The sequence below is a fragment of the Neophocaena asiaeorientalis genome, unplaced genomic scaffold (assembly GCF_003031525.2).
Source record: "Neophocaena asiaeorientalis asiaeorientalis breed wild unplaced genomic scaffold, Neophocaena_asiaeorientalis_V1.1 scaffold450, whole genome shotgun sequence".
Classification (NCBI taxonomy): domain Eukaryota; kingdom Metazoa; phylum Chordata; class Mammalia; order Artiodactyla; family Phocoenidae; genus Neophocaena; species Neophocaena asiaeorientalis.
The window spans coordinates 285,998-305,710 of record NW_020175674.1 but is presented as its reverse complement, the minus strand read 5'-3'; the positions used below and the strand labels follow the sequence as shown (position 1 = coordinate 305,710).

Below are 19,713 nucleotides of genomic sequence, written 5' to 3'. Positions count from 1 at the left end.
GAGGATGTAAAAGATAGGAAAATGGAAGTATTTAACAAACTTGGAATTATGCAGGTAGAGCATTTTAGTTTGTAGATTCATTAAGTTTTGTTTTAGAAACGTGTTCAGTTTTCTTTGCTGATGAAGTCAGATTGTAATAAATTTTAAATTGTTCTGTTTGGAGTTCGTTAAATCATTTAAAAATTCAAATTATGAATTAATTAGAAATGAAAATGATTGAATTTACATTGAAAAATAATGAAGAAAATTCTCTTTTGTGTGTCTTAAATTTAAAAAACCATTAAATCGAGAATTAGTTTAGTTTCCTTTATCTAAGCAGTTGTACCCAATGTTTGAATTCAAATTTTTCTTATTACCAATCTAAGAAGAGTAACCAACTTAGGGGAGAAAAAAATTGTGTGTGTGTGTGTGTGTGTGTGTGTGTGTGTGTATGTGTGTGAGAGAGAGAGAGAGAGAGAAAGGAGAGAGAGATTCAGTGCAAGAAGTGCTCTTCTGCCTTAGTTGCACAGAATAAGCTGAAGAGAATATTGGTACACTTGATGAAAATGGTCCACAGTTTGGGGGCTGGCAGAGAGATCCTGGTAAAGAAAAGGCAGGAGCAACCAGGAGATGGCCACTGGCTCTGACCTAAAGTTCTGTTTTTCTTTATTGTACATATTGAAACATTAGTTTATTTTAACTAAAACATAATTTGATAATATAAGTTAGTATTTTTTCATAGCAAAAGATCATGAGGAATTTATAAAGTTTAATTTCAGTACTTTTTTTCCCCCCTTCCTTTAGATCGTATAATGAAAAAAACAGAAGAGTCTGAATCACACCTGGATTCTGAAATTAAAAGGAAAGTTGCACAGAAACGTCACAGTAGTACATGTCAGTCTACCCCACATTCTCTGTCTCCTGCTTCCAAAAAATGTTTAACTGATTTAGAGGTGGGTAGAGAAATTATTCTTTGTTGCTAATCAATTGGTATTTTTATTAATATTATTTTTAGTATTTATTAAATTCTAGGTGACCTTTTGAATAGGACTGGAAGAGAACTAGAAAAGTTATTTAGGCAAACTTTTCTGCCTTCATTAGATCATTTTTCAGTTATCAAAAATCCAGAATATATATCTTTCTGAAAAGAATTTGTGAGTACTTCCCTGCAGCATACTTCAAATGATTGCTCTCAATCAGAAGTTTTTAGAAATAAGTTTAAATTTATAGAAAAAATGATAAGTATCCACATATTCTTCCATTTAATTCCCCAGTTTTCCACATTTGCTTTATTGTTCTCCCTCACTCTGCCTTCCTCTGTGTGTGTGTGTGTGTGTGTGTATGTGTGTGTGTGTGTGTGTGTGTATTTTTCTGTACCATTTGAGTATAAGTAAGGCAGAATGCCCATTTACTACATAATACTTCAGTGTGTGTTTCCTTAAAAAAAAAAAATTCCTATATAACCAGAGTACAACTGTCAAATATTTTTAATTAACATGGATCCAAAATTATCATCTAATCCACAAACTTCACTGAAATTTTCCCTAACCAGTGTCCTTTATGGGAACAGGATCATGTACATTTAGTTGTCATGATCTTCAGTCTTCTTTAATCTGGAATAATTCCTTGATAGTCCCTTCTCATTAATAACCTTGATATTTGTAAGGAATATAGGCCTCTTACTTTGTACCTCAAGTTGGGTTTGTCTAATGGTTCATCATGATTTATACATTTTTCAAGAATCCTCAGAAGTGATGCTTTGATCTTATTGCATCATATCGGGAAGTATATAATGTTGATTTTCACATTACTCACTTTTAAGATGTACTCTTCTAGATTTTTCCCGGTATTTTAGTAGGTATTTTTAATAGATATTTCTATACTCGTTTATTTATTTTACTTATTTATTTTTGGCTGCGTTGGGACTTTGTTGCCGTGCATGGGCTTTCTCTAGTTGTGGCGAGTGGGCTTCTCATTGCCGTGGCTTCTCCTGTTGCGGAGCACGGGCTCTAGGCACGCGGGCTTCAGTAGTTGCAGCATGTGGGCTTCAGTAGTTGCAGCACAGGCTCAGTAGTTGTGGCTTGCCAGCTCTAGATCTTGGGCTCAGTAGTTGTGGCACACGGGCTTAGTTGCTCCACGGCATGTGGGATCTTCCCAGACCAGAGCTTGAACCTGGGTCCCCTGCATTGGCAGGCGGATTCTTAACCACTGCACCACCAGGAAAGTCCCTGTACTCATTTATTAATAAGAGTTTTTTCTTATCCCACGTTTACTTATATATTTTTCTGTTTTTATCAGCTTAGACACATAGATTCTTATTTTACACAAAACGGTTATACTCTATAACTATCATTTTTCATTTTGATGCTCAAATTGTCCCAGACTTGGCCCATGGAAAGTTCTTCAAGCTGGCTACTGTTTCTTTTTGACATATTCCCATCATTATTTGAGTACTTACTTTATGGTATATCCAGATGGTCTAGACTTCTTTGTATTTTCTCTTCATCAGCCCTAGTCATGCATTTCTCCCAAGGAGCCATTGTTTCTATAAGTGGAGGGAAGATATTTGGGCAATAGTTGTGCTCATTGCTACTGGGTGTCACATTTATAGGCCCTCTCAGCGACTGAACTAGGAAATATTTGTGTGCGTCTGTGTTAATATTTAGTACTTATTAAAATCTATGAGTTTACATTGACAATTCCATTTCTAGTCCAACACCACAGTGTTTACTTTAGCCTTTTGTATGTTGCATGTTTGTAACTGCCTTCTCTGACAGTGAGAAACCTGTCTCCCATCGTCTCCAGTGTAATTACTTATTTGCTCCGTTGCCTTTTACGTGCCCAGTCCTCTGACATGCCAGCCTAAGGTCGGCTTGGGACATACTGGCCTTCCCCACAGTGCTTGGCCCACTGCTTGACCCAGGGCAAGGAGGAGAGAGGAAGAAAGCTCCTTCCCAGACACATCATCCTTTCTCCATTAGGCATGCAAGCCAAAAACCTCAGAATTTTTTTTTTAACATCTAATATATATTTTCTTCCTTTTTATGTTTATTCCCGTGCCACTTATGCTTTTCTTAGTGGAGATAAAGAATAGATTGGTGCCATCCTGTACATAACTTTAAATTCTTGAATAAGATTAGTGGTAGTCTGTGAAATTTCACACTATGTACTGCTTGTAAGAAAACAAGGTCTTTGGTATTTAATGAGACTATAAAAAGTTCAGAATATTTACACAGTATGACATTATCTCAGTGGTGTCTCATCAAAGGCAGGCTCTTTCTTATTAAGTATAGTTGGTTATTATTGTGTAGAGACTGGCAGATAACTATGTGATATGTAATTTGGATTTATTTTATTTTGTAAGTCTTCCACTGACCAAAAGGGAGGAAATGACACTTTAATTAATCTTTGTTTCCCAAAAGAAATTATACTTAACATACAATTGTTAGGAAAATTTACTACTTTACTAAAAGTAATTGAGCATTATTGAGATTCTAGTTTTTAGGTCACTAGGTTGATAAAATTCTTAATCTCTAGTTTTTATCATGAAAAATTTAATATCATGTTTGGTTCAGCTGATCTGCATTTTACTCCTAATTGTTGCAAATGGTTCTAAGATACATGTTTCTTAGCTGATGGAAGGCTTATGATAATAGCTCATGATATATTTCCTTCTATATTTTAATATTAAAAATTTTAATAGTAGAGAAGTGCTTTTTCTGTTTCTGTATCAATTTTATATAATTTTATATAAGAAAATATGTGAAAGTATGCCTTTCCATGGGGTTCTTTTTATTGAAATATGTCCTTTATTATAGACAATAAAGTATTGGAGACAGTCTGAACCCAGCTCCTCGATTCTTAAAAGGCAGAGTTAGGTCATACATAGCTGATTCCCACTGTGGCAAAGGGGGGTCTAGCTCCCACATAAATGAACGTATTTAAACTTTTTTGAGTGTACCATGATATTTTTTAAACCTAGCTAGAGGTGGAAATATGTCTATGCTCATCATGAAAATAATGGGGTTTAGATAATTTTTTAGAGGATTAGAGCGTAGTATGTAGATAGGGACTGCTCTATTGTTTATGGGTTTCCCTTTCTGGTACAGTAGGACGTGGTCAACCATTTGCATTATTTGTATATTTATTTTCCTTCTTATAGACGTAAGTGCTACAGAACCTTGTTCACATAAATAGGTACATGAGTATGGAAAGAGTTTTATTACAGTAATATCACCAAGTACCTTGAACTCCTTCTGTGTTATGTGCTTCAAAATTACATGACACTCTACTGTCAAAAAACATTTTTTAATGATATAGCAATTGTAAGAGGCCTAGATTAGGCCTTCCTTAAAATATTTTTGAAGTACTGTCTTAGAAATAAATTATCTTGTAAAAGTTTTTGTTAATCAGAACTTAGAATTGATTCATTTTTCCAACATTTAAAATTATCCTTCTGCTTGGTTCGGTGATTTTTATACCGCAAGGCAGTGCACCCTTGTAATATTTCAAATGGAAGATGGGTTTAGTGTTCTTTTTTTTTTTTTGCTTTTAAGTATGAGAAGAACAATTGTGGCAGGTGGTGCTTTGACATGAGAAGCATAATCAGATCAGTTTTTGGAAAGGTTACATGTGTGAATTGAGGATCTAGATGTTGATTCCCTTGAGATTATATATGTCCTGTATGCCTTAGAAAATCTTTATGTAACCCTTGAGGAATATACATAGTCCAATTTGAAGGCTGCTGCACTAGATGGTTTGAACATTCCTTCCAGCATTCTGATGCTAGATCTCAAATAACATTCAGGGTTTTGTGGTAGCCATAGTGATGATGATGGGAAGTAGGAGATTTAATTTTGAGATTACTGTTGTTGCTGTTCCATGATGTTGAAATAAAATGCCAAAGTCTTTTGTTTCTTTCCTTATTTTTTGGAATTTAAGGTTTCTAAACAGTGTGGATATTGTCCAAAATGTGGAAAAGAAAAAGAAAACCAGACCAAATGCCAAAGTTGTGGTATTCCTTTTCCTAAGGATTTGCAAAGAAATTGCAGACAAGCTGTAACTTTGAATGAATCTACTGGATTATTAAGAACATCAATTCATCAGAATTCTGGAGGACAGAAGTCACAAAACACAGCATTACCAGCCAAGAAGTTTTATGGCAACAGTGTGGGAAAGGTTCCAGTTGATATTATTGTGAGTTGTGATGATAGTGGACAGAATAATTTACAGACTAATGGGAAAGTCATTCTACCTAGGGCAAAAGTAGCCAAAATCACAAATCTGAAAGAGAGGAAAACAAGCCTGTCAGACCTAAATGATCCAAGTAAGTATTTTACTCCCTTTAGTATTGCTGATATCAATCCGTTATTTTTCACATATATTTTTAATGTGAGCATGAGCATATTTCAGAACTGTAATTTTAAAAGGTATCTTCTTGTGTCAATTATGTGCCATGGTTTTGAGGTAGATTATTAAAACTGTCCATGTAGTTGGAAAATATAACTGACTTTGTTCTTATTCCATCCATCTTAAATAGTTAAAAAAAAAAAAAAAGGCACAGACCTTGGCCCTAGTCTTAGGTCAAGTGCCAGTTATGCCCCATTTTGTAACTTTGACCCGGTTAATTTAATCTCTCTGATCTATAAGTGGATATATTTCCTTCCTGATAGGGTTCTTGAGGGAGTAAATTTAAAAATAACATGAAGTGCCTAGCATAGCTCAGTAGAGCTGAAAATTCATTCCTGTACTACTTTTGTTCATCTCCTAAATCTTTTTTCCTATCTTTAGTCACATGTACATATGTGTATGTATATGAAATGCAGTCCTTTTTGTAACAAATGGCACAAGATTGGAAACAGTCATGAACTGGTTGAATCAACTATAGTGTACGTAGCTGTACAGGGGGGAAGAAAGATCTTATTTAATATTGTGTAGAGTGATATCCAAGATCTGTAATCAAGTAAATAAAGCAAGGTGCAGATCAGAGCTTATAGTATGCTACTCTTTATTTATGAAGTGTGGGAGGATATAGGTTTTTTTTTTTTAATGAAAAGATATATCAAAAGCTAATTTTAAAAAGAAGTTAGTTGGAAGTGTAGGAAACAGTGTAGGAGTTAGGGATAGATGCTAGATTTCTCCAAATATACCTTGTTTTATAGATTTGACTTTGGAACCATGTAAATGTTCTACATGATTATAAAACAAAATTAAGTCGGAGATTTAAAACAACAATAAAATCAAAAACAAAATGAAACCAATGAACTTAATTATATATCTAGTTGGTGGCTTGAACACACAGAATTATTTCAAATTAATTTACATTAAATTAATATTGTGGCTATACATCCCTGATGTTCAAACAGAACTCCAAATAAATCCTGACTGTATTCAGTAACATTATTATTAATAATATTACTATTGCTTTTTTTTTTTTTTTTTTGCGGTACGTGGGCCTCTCACTGCTGTGGCCTCTCCTGTTGCGGAGCACAGGCTCCGGACGCGCAGGCCCAGCGGCCATGGCTCACAGGCCCAGCCGCTCTGCAGCATGTGGGATCTTCCTGGACCAGGGCACGAACCCGTGTCCCCTGCATCGGCAGGCGGAGTGGGCCACCAGGGAAGCCCCAAAGTGTAGATTTTAAAAAACAGATTTTTCTAGTTGCAAAGTCTCTATATACTTTATCATTCTTAAATTTGTATTCCTATTAAAATAGTTTATTATTATGAAGCTTTTATTCTGTCCTTGGTGGTCAAATAATAAAATGTACAATGTCTCAAGTAGTGATAAACTCTATGTGGAAAAGTGAAGCAGGTCCAGGAAATAGAGAGTGACAAGTGTCACAATGAAGAAGCTTGCAATTTTAGATAAGTGGTGGAATTTGAGATAGGTAGGTGAAAAAGTTACTTGATAGAGTAACTTTTGAACATTGCCTAGAATGAAGTGAGGAGGAAGATAGGCTGATTTCTATGGAACAAGTTTGTAATGTAAATGCAAAGACCATATATTAGTCAGCTTGGGTTGCCATAACAGAATACTATAGACTGAGTGGGCTTAAACAACAGAGATTTATTGTCTCACAGTTCTGGATGCTGCAACTCCAAGATTAAGGTGCCATCAGGTGAGGCCTCTCTTCCAGGCTTGCCGATAGCCACCTTCTTTCTGTGTATTTACATGGCCTTTCTTTTGTGCTTGTGCAGAGAGGGAGAGGGAGATTTCTGTCATTTCTTTTTCCTATTTCACCAGTCCTTTCAAATTAAGGCCTCACCTTTATGACCTCATTTATTAACCTTTATTACCTCTTTATAGGCCCTGTCTCCAAATATAGTTGCATTGGGGATTAGGGCTTCAACATATGAATTTTGAAGGGACAGAATTTAGTCCGTAGCAGACCCTGATACAGAATCTTATGTATATTCATATAGAATATATTCCATGTTTTATATAGAATCAAAGCAGCTATGAAAACAGCTCTTTAACTGTTGTCATCTTTGCAGACTCTCTCCCCATTTACTTTACAGTTATGGTGACATTGAGCACAATCCTCTATTTTAAGTTAATAAAACAAGAGCTATGTAGTACAATTCTATATGTTGCAGTATTGGGGCTTTAAAATAAGTTTGTTTTTTCTAAGATCTTTATTGGAGTATAATTGCTTTACAATGGTGTGTTAGTTTCTGCTTTATAACAAAGTGAATCAGCTATTCGTATACATATATCCCCACATCTCCTCCCTCTGCGTCTCCCTCCCTCCCACCCTCCCTATCCCACCCCTCTCCGCGGTCACAAAGCACTGAGCTCATCTCCCTGTGCTATGCGGCTGCTTCCCACTAGCTATCTGTTTTACGTTTGGTAGTGTATCTATGTCCATGCCACGCTCTCACTTTGTCACAGCTTACCCTTCCCCCTCCCCATATCCTCAAGTCCATGCTCTAGTTAAAATAAGTTTTTGATAGAGTAGCTGTAGAAGTTTTAATGTTTCTGAAGCACAATAAAAATTACTGTAGGTTGAACACTAGGCTTACCGTTTAATATGTATTTCTGCTTAGCTTTTCATAAACAACATAAGCAGTTCATGGACTTTTTAAAAGCTTACATATGACAGGCACTATGCTATAAACCTTTTACATATTAACTCATTTGTTCTTAAGACAGTCCTTTGAAATAGGACTTTATTGTACCCAGTATCGCAGAGGAGAACTGAGGCAAATAGCTAGTAAGTAGCAAGACCCTAATTTTCAAGTGTGTGTAAATCAGCTTGGACCTTCTAATCTGGCCTGTTAGATTTTGTGTTAATAAAATACCAGTTCTGAAAAAGATCAACTTTAGCATTTGCTCCTGAGACGGGATAGCAAAATAAAAAAGATGAATGGTGTGATGCTAGGGGTGATGCCTCTCTGGGACTTGTATGTGACTCAAAAAATATTAACTAAGCATTTATGTGTATGATACGGAAAAAGAAAATTGCTCGTACAAGTTTATACATTGTTCAATACATGACTTTCTTTGCCAAGCAGTTTTAGATGCTGGGAATATAGCAGTAAGCAAGGCAGTATTTTTGCTCTTTTACAGTTTATATTAGTGGGGAGAGACAAATGAGCAAGTAAACATCCACAACAAAAGACAACAGAAATTTAAATTAGTTGATGTGAATAAGTACCTGTGTGCTACTTTAGATTGGGTGGTCAATCAAAAAGTGGTATTTAAGCTAATATTTGATGACCAAAATGCAAAAAAGTGTTAGGGGAATTACAGTCAGACAGGAACAGAAAAAATGCCAGTATACCTGGAAAAAATGCCGGTATACCTGGTGGTGGTGTTTGAGGAACAGAAAAAAGCCGGTATACCTGGAACATAAAGAGGGAAAAATGGAGTAGTATGAGAAAGTAGGGTAGGGCCAGATTACGTAAATGTATGAACCAGAGTAAGGAGTTAGTATTTGACTCAAGTACAGTATGCTGGCTCTGTGCAATTACAATATAGAGATGAGTTTGATAAGATTCAATGTTGAGTACAAATTAATATAATGTCTTGCCCACGTTCATTTACTAAACAAGATTTATTAAGCATTAGGCACTGGTCCAAGTTCTCCCAAAGACCAGTTGTGATGTTAGTGATTCCTTGTGTGAGATAAAATTATTTGGTCACATGCAATTTTACACACATTTAAAATGCGTGCTATTTTGTGAATAATTGATATGCAGATTATCTTCATACCTAAGACTTTCTGGAACTCTGAAATAAACCTACTGATAAACATTTAATTTTTGCTGTAACTTGTGTATGTTTCTGTGTGGGTGATTGTGATGGACTGTAGAATCAATTTTACATTTGTGTGTTGTTTAAAAAAATGTCAGTTCTAATTGTTCTCCAAATTTAACTTTTCATCAGATAGAATGAATTATATCTTAATTTTTATTAATCTCAGATCTGGAGGAGATTGAAAGCAAATATATTTCCCACTTTGTTCATGTGTTTACATTTTTAACTGACAGGAATGAAATATCTGAAGTATTTAACATTTTCTTTGTAGTCATTTTGTCCAGTGATGATGATGATGATGACGACAGTGATAGGACTAACAGAAGAGAAAGCATCTCTCCTCAACCTGCTGATTCAGCATGTTCATCCCCAGCACCATCCACGGGAAAAGTAGAAGCAGCGCTAAATGAAAACACCTGTAGAGTAGAGCATGAACTAAGAAGCATTCCAGCAGATTCAGAATTAAATACAGTTACCTTGCCAAGAAAAGCAAGAATGAAAGACCAGGTACTTTTCATATTTATTGACATTTATTCAGATTAAATCTCCTTTGGTATGTAAATATTTGTGGGGGAGGACAATTTGGCAGTATCTTAGGAGAAGAATGAATTAGTCATGAAGTAGAACTTAAAATAACACTTGGAAGCCTATTTGAAAGAACATTAAAACACATACAAAAATAAATTTAAATTAAAGGCTTAAAGTGTAAAAAGTTCAGCAAGAAACAACAATAACCTTATAGTAAGTGACATGTAAGTGTAAATATACTTGTATAATCTAGTGGGCAGGAAAAGGTCATTCTAACTTGGGTGTATTTTACCATAATATTGTGGTTTTACTATATTTTATATTTTACTGTATAAAATTTTTAAAATACTCAGATGGCAAAGATAACAGAAATTATGTCTATAGACAATAGATCTAGAAAGGGATATTTGTAATAATGCAGATAACATACACTAATATCTATAATAGACCAAGGGACAGAATTTAGTCCTCTTTTAAAAATTAGAGGAAAAAAGAAAATAAAAGAAGATAGGAATAGATAAGAAGAGAAAATTCAGGTAATAAACTTTTATAGAAAAAGTACATATTAAAGAAAATGAAATATAACCATGTACTTAACAGACTTTCAAAATTAATGCAAAATCGATTAATATGTACTACTGGCAACAATCCAAGGCAAAGGGTACTTCCCTTATATGCTGATGAAAAAAAAATTAAGTTGTTATGGCCTTTTGGGAAAGCAATGTAAAACATCTACTAAAATATTTAAAAGGTATACTGAATGACCAAGTAATTCATTCCCTAGACTCAATCTCAAAGGAATTCTCTCTCTCCAGTGCTTAGACTGTATGTATAAATATGATTATTAGCAAACATAATCATTGCCCATTAATATAGAAATGGCTGAAGAAACTATATCTATACCATGGACTGTTATGCAGCCACTGACAATAAAAATCAGAGCTATACCAATGACTTTTAGGATTTCTACATGGCCCTGCTTAGTGAGAATACCAAGATGCAGAAATATGTGCATATTTTCTTATTTTTGTAAAAAGAACTTTAAAAAACTTGTATGTTAAAAACTTATATGTGTATGTACATATGTCAGGAATTCTAGAAGTTATAGATAAAAATATGGAACCATACATGTTTGATGAAGATAGGAACTGTAAGAAATGAAAAACAAAATAGCTATAATAAAATATAGTTAAAATTATAGAAAAAATATAGATTGATATTTTTAATATAATCTTGGGGAATACCTTTCCAAACATTTCAGTACAAGCAAAAATAATAAATGAAGAGATGAATATATTTGATTAAATGGAAGATACAGAACAGTGAACCAAAACACCATCCACAGAATTTGATAGGTAATGCAAATGGGAAAAAATAGTGAAGTAAGAGACAGAGTATGAGTTGGTCCTTTATATATTTTTAATTTCTTAAAAATCAAGAAATAGAAGCAAACCATAGAAAAATGAGTAAAGGGTATGAATAGAGTTTTTTTTTTAAGTAAAGTACTAAAAAAGAAATTAAAGTAAAATATATTTTAAGTGTTAGATGGCTAAAACATTTAAACTATAGTAGTATTTATTCTTGGCTAGTGTTTGGAGGAATGGAATATTGGCTGTGTAAATTGGTATAATTATGCTGGTGGGCAATTTGGTGATAATTGTATATTCCAGGATTTAACTGCAAAAATGCTTGCCAGAGAATATTGTGTCATGGGGAAAGGTCAGAAAGAACTCAGATGTCCAGCATAGGAGGGCTCAGTTAAATAAACGTGGATTTCCATGAATTTGTGAGCAGTTTTTACACTGACACACTGAATAGTACGGGTTCCTCTGTGCCAGTTCACAGGCCCCTTGGGAGGATGTAGACCGCCCAAGTTCTAGACTCAGTCTCTCCACTATGGATTCAGCTGGAGCAGCTCTTAAATTATCTAACTTATTATTGAGCTAAATAACGTCTCATTTGAAGAAATAATTCTAAAGCTAAAAAAAGTTTTTAAACTGCTCTAATAGGTTTCTGTTAATAACCTGGGAAAATATTCATGATAAATCTGTTAATAAGCCTGAGAAAGCAGTTTACAGAAATAAATATGTGTGTGTGTATCACATTTTGTTTTAATACATATTTTTTCCTGTGACATAGATCACAGAAATGTCTCTAGAGGGATAATGGGAGTAGTGACTATTTTGTGCAGTGGACATTTTTTTCTCCTCTTGGTTTTTAATCAAGATCATGTTTTATTCTTGTGATGATAATAAGGTTTTTAACATAATTACTTTTAATTACATTTAATTTAAAGTATATTTATATAAAATACATTTTTATATTATGATTAATTTGCATTTGAGAGTGACTGTGAAATCTTAACAGATCAAGTCATTTAACACTTTTTAATATATAAAGAAGCATCATTTTATAATATAAATAACCATTTTCCTAAATTATATGTTTTCTAAAGAGCTGCTAATTTAATCCAAATACTACAACCACTACCACTATTACTAGCTAACTTTTATCCAGCATTTTACTGTGCATGAAGTACAGTGCTAAGCTGCTTATATGCATTAATTCATTTGAGTAAATACTCTTACATTTTAGCTTAGGAAACCAAAACTTTAGTAGGAGTTATTAAGTATTACAAGATCAGATCATTAAAAGGTAGCATAGTTGTGCTTTGAACCCAGGCTGTCTGATTCCCAGAGTACCATTTCTCACTGCTGTGCTATTACTGGCGTTTCAGTTAATAGCCAGATAAAATAGAGCAAGATAAAATAGGAAGGGTTTACTGTTATTGTTATAGAATCAATAAATATTTACTTCATCTAACACTGTTGAAATAAAATCAGTCTTATGTCTTGATAATTATATTTCTTTTTAAAAAATATTTATTTGTTTCTTTTTGGCTGTGTTGGGTCTTCGTTGCTGTGCGTGGGCTTTCTCTAGTTGCAGCGAGCGTGGGCTACCCTTTGTTAGAGTGTGTGGCCGTCTCATTGCGCTGGCTTCTCTTGTTGTGGAGCATGGGCTCTAGGCGCACAGGCTTCAGTAGTTGCAGCACACGGGCTCAGTAGTTGTGCCTCGTGGGTTCTAGAGCGCAGGCTCAGTACTTGTGACGCATTGGCTTAGTTGCTCTGCGGCATGTGGGATATTCCCGGACCAGGGTTTGAACCCATGTCCCCTGCATTGACAGGAGGATTCTTAACCACTGTGCCACCAGGGAAGCCCCAGTAATTATATTTCTTATGTTGGGTCTTCTTTGCATATGTCTACTTAGTTTGCAGCTTTGTTTTAGTAACTTATTAAGTGAAATTTTTTTTTCCTTTTTCAGTTTGGTAATTCTATTATCAACATACCTCTAAAACGTCGCAAAGTGATTTCTCAAGAAACTTTAGTTGATCCTGTATCTTTAAGCTGCCAAAGTTCCTTTGATAGCGTAATTTTAAACTGTCGAAGTATACGAGTAGGAACACTCTGCCGACTATTAATAGAGCCTGTAATTGTAAGTACCTTCTAAGCTCTTTACTGTACCAGTTATAAGATTCAAAATTTCATGGCTAAGGCTAATATGTAATATTTTAAAATTTATAAGTTAAAATATTTAATAGAATATTAAAATTATTTCAAGACTTCAGATTGCTTAGGAATATATAAACAATTGTAAATTGCTACTCACCATAAAAATTACTGGGTAAAAAATTTATCATATATACTCCAATAAAATTTTTTTTTAATTTATCATGATGTAATATTCAAGGTAGTACGTATTCATCATAGGAAGATGCTTGTTCTCACTGAGTTAGAATTACCCTCCAGTGTGTTATCATTTTATTCTCATGCTAGCTCGATGCATGAAAAGAGTATTTTAAAGAACTGTATGAGAGAAAGAAGAATCCAAAAGCTTTGTGGTCTGCAGAAAAATGTCTTGTAACATAGCAACTCCTAGAAATAGATTAGTGGACTACAGTGGCCACTCAAGAGGCATTGTGGTTTTGAACTAGTTCAGTGTCCATAAAGCCCAAAGGACTTTCTATAGTCCCTTTATCTTACCTGTCATACCTGTCTCCTTATTACTCTACTACCACCAATCCAATTCAAATGTATATTTTCTATTAAAATTTTAACATAATCTCCTTAACCTGCCTTCTAAGTCATAATTTTTCTTCTTTCTAATGTATCCTATACATTGTTGGTAGGTTAATCTTCCTACAGCACTGTACTTATTTTGTAAAAGCCTTTATTTTAAATGTCTTAACTTGGTGTCCCTGACTATTTCCAACTATGTTTTCAGCAAAGGCTGGCTTCATTCTCAGTATTGTAAAGGCCAGATAGAGGAATGCAGTACATGGATCAGTTTTTTTGCCTTATGTGGGCTAAATCCCAAATAACATGTCATTTAGGGTGTTTGTAGCAAAATCTTCAGAAATCTATGATTGTTACTAACATATCTTATTTTTTAGTTTTGTTTAGATTTTATCAAGATACAGCTAGAAGGTAAGCTATTTTATATCCTACTGCTCACTAAAGCTTTGTTTACACTAAAACACTTTAATGGAATAAAAAATTAAATGATATTCTTAGAATTCATTAAGATGGTTAGTTATTACATACATCTTAACAAAAGGCATTATACCTTAATAGTGTAATTTCATACTATAACATCACAAAAGCTGTGTTTAATTTTTTAAGTATGCTTCATTAGAATCCTCTTTCCATCTGGGAAAAAATGTAGATACTTTAAGATCAAAGATTTTCCTTCATTTCCCACTAGAGTTACTGTTTACAGAGTATAATAAATATGTACTTAACTTTAAAATTGTACTTCCTTACAGTTTCCTCCATTCATGATTTTGCCCTCTTGAGAATTGATTCCTTTTCCATTTCCATTTCCATTTGTTTTTCTCCAGAACCAGAAAAGGAACCTGTAGGGATTACTTTAAATACCTCTGATCTAACAAAATGTGAGTGGTGTAATGTCCGAAAATTACCAGTAGTGTTTCTTCAGACGACAGCAGCAGTTTATCAGAAGCTGAGCATGCAACTGCAGATGAACATGGAGGATAAAGTTCAGAATGACTGTAAAGGAATAAGTAAGTTAACAAGTAAGTTATGTAGAGCAAATATAGTAATACATACAATACATTGTTTAGCAGAACGTGAGTTGACTTTGATAGATACCTTAGATGTATCTTAACTACAATCCTTACAGTGACCTTGTAAGATAGATACTACTTTTCTCATTTTATAGGTGAGGAAAAGTCCACAGAAAGTGGAAGTTCTGAAGATAAAACCCGGGTTTACCCATGTAGAAGGTTTTCAAAATGGGTTAAAATTCAAAAGATATATACTCTTTATTTTAACACTGTATGATCTGAATAAAATGAGTTTTTTGTTTGTTTTGTTTTGTTTAAATGTACTGATAGGAGTTCTAACGGTAAATCAGCGGTCAATCTGGAAACCTTGAAACTTAGCCTGATTAGGAAGTTTGAACGTTCATCGAACAGGTCTTCAATCCTCTACAATAAATCAGTGTGGTTCTCCGTTTTGTTTCCCTTCCCCTCTAACGTTTGTGGTTATAGCATGACTAGTTGTAAAATATTTTTCCTCAGTAATTGCTCCTTCAGCTTAATGATGAGTAAATGATAGCTACTATTAAAGTTGCAAGAGTTGGCACATTAGTGAATAGCAGTTTTTACAGTTAAATCTAGAGATACCAATTCACTTGGCAGTTTCTTATTTGTGCTTGACAAAAATGTTAACTGATTATATATTTAAAACTAATATATTTGGATTCTATTAGATGAAATAAATTAGTTACATCTATGGATAGATTTGTTCTTGAGCTGCTGTAGAGTAATGTGATCTGGTTCCTTTCTTTTAATAACTTAGGTGACATTGTTAGGTGACACTGTCATTGGTCTTTATTCTAGTATTGTATATCCACTGTATGCCAAACAGTGTTTTGAACATTTATACCAGGATTTCTGGTGATACTCTTGGAAATAACTTGTTGTTACTCTTTTTCTAGTATATGTTTACTTATTTTTTTTCCTTTATACTTACAGTTATATTGATTTCTTTTCAGATTTGGAAGAACAATACATAATTCTAATTTTTCAAAATGGCCTTGATCCTCAGACAAATATGGTATTTGAAAATATCATTACTGACATTGGTATAAAGAATAATGTGTCAAATTTTTTTGCGAAAATTCCCTTTGATGAAGCCAATAGCAGACTTGTTGCCTGTACAAGAACATGTGAAGAGAGCAGCAAAGGAAGTTGTGTGCAGAAAGAAAACAAAATTAAAAATGTAATTACATTTTTTAATGTTTTTAATGTAATTTTAAATGGTACCTTTAAAGGGAAATGTGTTTCATTATCATATTGCTCATTTGGAGTTAAATCCTTTTAATTCTATTTCAGAATTATTTGCTTTTATATGTGATTTGTAAACTACCTTGTGTCGAAATATTAATGGTGGTGGATTATTTGTGACACAAATTGTAATTGGTACAAGTCTCAGGAGCATTTTATCGGTACAAGTCTCAGAAGCATTTTTATTTTAGTTCCTTTCCGCATTCTGTTCTTATCTTTACTTTTTGTCTCCTTTTCTTTTTCTCTCATCCTGTTTTCTTTTTCCTTCACTCTCAACATACATATACGTACAGTGCTACATTCAAATCGATTGTTACTCTGTTTCTTAAATTTGCTATTGGTTCCCAGTGGTGACATTGGCTTCAGTACAAATAAAGGAATTTTGGTCCCTGATGTATTGTCCATTTATGTGTAACATGTGCCTACATGGTTGAAAACTTGGAAAGGAAGAATGTATACCGTTTGATTCTGACTCTCAACAATTCTAGAATAACTAATTCTAGAATAACGGATTATGTAGTAGGTGACTCTGAAGCTACCTGAATCGAAGGCTGAAGTACTACTGTAACACATAATATACTGTTAATCAATATGACTTACCTACCACAGCAACTGAAGTTTGCTGACAATTTATTAGAAATATTAAATCTTTCATCTGCCTACAAATTTGGAAATAGGGCTGGCTATCCAAGGCATATTATTGGTGAAGTTGAGCAAGGCTTCACCAGAAAAGAGCTATTGACACAGTTAGTGGGTTGAAGAAAAGAATAGAAGGAGGAAGGGGAACCATTCCCCTTCTTTTGCAGAATTGGCTACAGGAGATAATGCCAGAGGAAGAAAAGAGCAGCTGGAGCCCTAAGGCAGCTGTGATGGACTCAGATTTCAATGGAAGGCTCTTTTCTTTAAGGATTCCTTGATTCTGGAGAACTGAAGCTCAGTGGACTGTGTTCCCTGAGCCTCTGCTCCCATATTCCATGGATTGCCTGAGCTTAGGTAGACCTACACTCCTAGAAGAAAAAAACACTGTCTGTTCTTTGGATTTTACTAACATAATCTAATTTAATATGGATGGTTGAGATCTTAGGATACTGGAAAACCAGTTACAAAAATTGGAAGAGTATCACTGTTCTGGAAGCTACAGATAAGAAAGTTGACCCTAGTTTTGCCTATTTCTTATTTTTAATCTTTTTAAATTGAAAAGCATTCTTGCCTTGTACTTTTTTTATTGAAAATGTTTCAAATTGATTTTGTGAATTGATAATTTAATTTTCTTTACCAGGTGTCCCTTGAATCTAAAATACAACTTAAAAACAAACATGAATTCCAGTTTTTTGATGATGAGGAAACTGGAGAGAGCCACACCATCTTCATGGGCCCTGTAGAAAAGTGAGAGGATTCCTTTACATTTGCAACACTCTTAAGTTTCTTCTCTGTTTTATTACATTTTGGTTATATGCATACCTATTTCTGTTTGTTGGCTTATTTTTTAAAATTTTGTTACAGATTGATAGTGTATCCACCACCTCCAGCTAAGGGAGGCATCTCCGTTACTAATGAGGACCTGCATTGTCTAAGTGAAGGAGAATTTTTAAATGATGTTATTATAGACTTTTATTTGAAGTAAGTTAAATTTCTCCTAGACCTTTAGCAACTTTTTAACATTTTATAATGTATACATGTATTTTCTAGAGTCAGAATTGTTTGGATTTTGAATTCCATCACTGCCACTTACTGTATGACATCTGAAAAGTTATTTAATGTCTCTGTGAATGTTTCTTCATTTTAAAAATGGGAAAAATAATATCTAAAAGGATCATGAGAATTAAATAAGATATACATTTCAAGTGGTAGGAAAAATACCTGGCACATGCAAAGTGATCATAAATGATAGCTTATTTTATTATCAGTGTTGTAGTATTTAAAGCGTCTAAAATTGTTACTACCCTAGGTTAGGTAATAATTTGTTGAGCAAGGACAAAAGTATGATTTCACTCGTTTCCTTCAATAAACGTTCACCAAGTGCCAACTTTGTGGCAGGTACTGTGTTAAAAGTTTATGATTTTATAGGGAACACGAATGTGGGATTAAAGTATTGGCAGAAGCATTAACATGGTACAAACATATCAGAAAAAGAAAGCTTCATTCTCTCTGGGGGTTGGGAAATACGAGGAATCAAGAAGCTCTCCTAGAAGGGCTTATGTCATGACCCAGAATACACATAACATATACACGTACATGAATACATGTATGTGTAATGTGTTTATACATGTATAAATTTGTATGTGTTTACTGCTTTGTTTTATAAGATGGATGTGTATATGAAACAAAACAGAACTTAACTATCAGTGTGTTTAGTGCTCTCCAGTATTTTCTAGTTTATTCAAATGTATATCAGAAGACAATATTTTTTTTAAAAAACTGGTTGTTAAAAGCTGCTGGAGGGACTCCCCTGGTGGTGCAGTGGTTAAGAATCCACCTGCCAATGCAGGGGACACGGGCTCAAGCCCTGGTCCGGGAAGATCCCACATGGCTTGGAGCAACTAAGCGCATGCACCACAACTACTGAGCCTGTGGTCTAGAGCCCACGAACCACAGCTACTGAGCCTGTGCACCACAACTACTGAAGCCCGGGTGCCTAGAGCCTGTGCTCCACAGCAAGAGAAGCCACCGCAACGAGAAGCCCTCACACCGTAACTAGAGAAAGCCCACGTGCAGCAACGAAGACCCAATGCAGCCAAAAATAAATTAATTAAAAAAAGATGTGTTCTCTTAATCCTAATGTATACTACCTTAACAAACCAAGCTACTGAAAAATCTTAAGTGATTGTGTAGAACAGTGCTGCCGTTATTGGATAAAGTGGTGTTCTGTGAATGTCAGCTAGGTCATGTTGTGCTAGTGCTATTCAAATGGTCTTTGTCCTTACTGATGTTCCACCTACTTGTTCTGTAATTATTGAGAAAGTCGTTGATCTCCAACTACAGTTTTTGATTTGTCTATTTCTCCTTATGTATTTTGAAGCTCTCTTGTTAGGTACATACATGTTTATGTCTTCTTGGAGAATCAACCCCTTTATCATTACATAATGTTCCTGTTTATTCTTGATAATCTCCTTGTTTTTAATCCTACTTTGTTCAAAATTAATATAGCTACTCCACCTTTCTTTTGGTTTGTGTTTGCTGATGCATGATGTATGTTTCTTCACCCTTTTACTTTTAACCTGTTTAAGTCTTTATGTTTAAAATGTCTTTGTTTTTGAAAGCACATAGTTGGATCTAAAAAATAAATTGAACTCCTGTGTTTTGTTTATATTTTAGTTTATTCTATTTCATACTTAAATCTATATTTTTTACATTACAATAGAGATTTTATAGTCTTTTTTTATTCTTTAGGATTCTTTATATATTTTCAGGAGGCCCCTTGACATCATATAGTTAAACTTTAGAGCAAATTTTATACAGTAAACTTACATTATCTACAAGTTCTGCCTTTCTGATGCAAATCTATTCCAAATAAGATAGAAAATCGAACAAAATCCATGAGTTTTTTTTTTTTTTTTTTTTTTTTTTTTTTTCGGTTCC

At 34.1% G+C, this 19,713-nt stretch overlaps 1 protein-coding gene across 6 annotated transcripts in view; it reads left to right on the top strand.

Moving 5' to 3' along the window:
• SENP6 (SUMO specific peptidase 6) overlaps window positions 1–19,713 on the top strand; it is a 104,139-nt gene that overhangs the window by 62,940 nt on the left and 21,486 nt on the right. For 5 of the 6 annotated variants that reach the window (XM_024731864.1, XM_024731862.1, XM_024731861.1 and 2 more), the window contains 9 exons: window positions 784–932; window positions 4,921–5,305; window positions 9,510–9,745; window positions 13,089–13,259; window positions 14,218–14,251; window positions 14,665–14,859; window positions 15,843–16,069; window positions 17,414–17,520; window positions 17,638–17,754. In XM_024731864.1, coding sequence (XP_024587632.1) covers window positions 784–932; window positions 4,921–5,305; window positions 9,510–9,745; window positions 13,089–13,259; window positions 14,218–14,251; window positions 14,665–14,859; window positions 15,843–16,069; window positions 17,414–17,520; window positions 17,638–17,754 — 1,621 coding nt within the window. The remainder of the gene's footprint in view (window positions 1–783; window positions 933–4,920; window positions 5,306–9,509; window positions 9,746–13,088; window positions 13,260–14,217; window positions 14,252–14,664; window positions 14,860–15,842; window positions 16,070–17,413; window positions 17,521–17,637; window positions 17,755–19,713) is intronic. The other variant, XM_024731863.1, reaches the window with a different exon arrangement.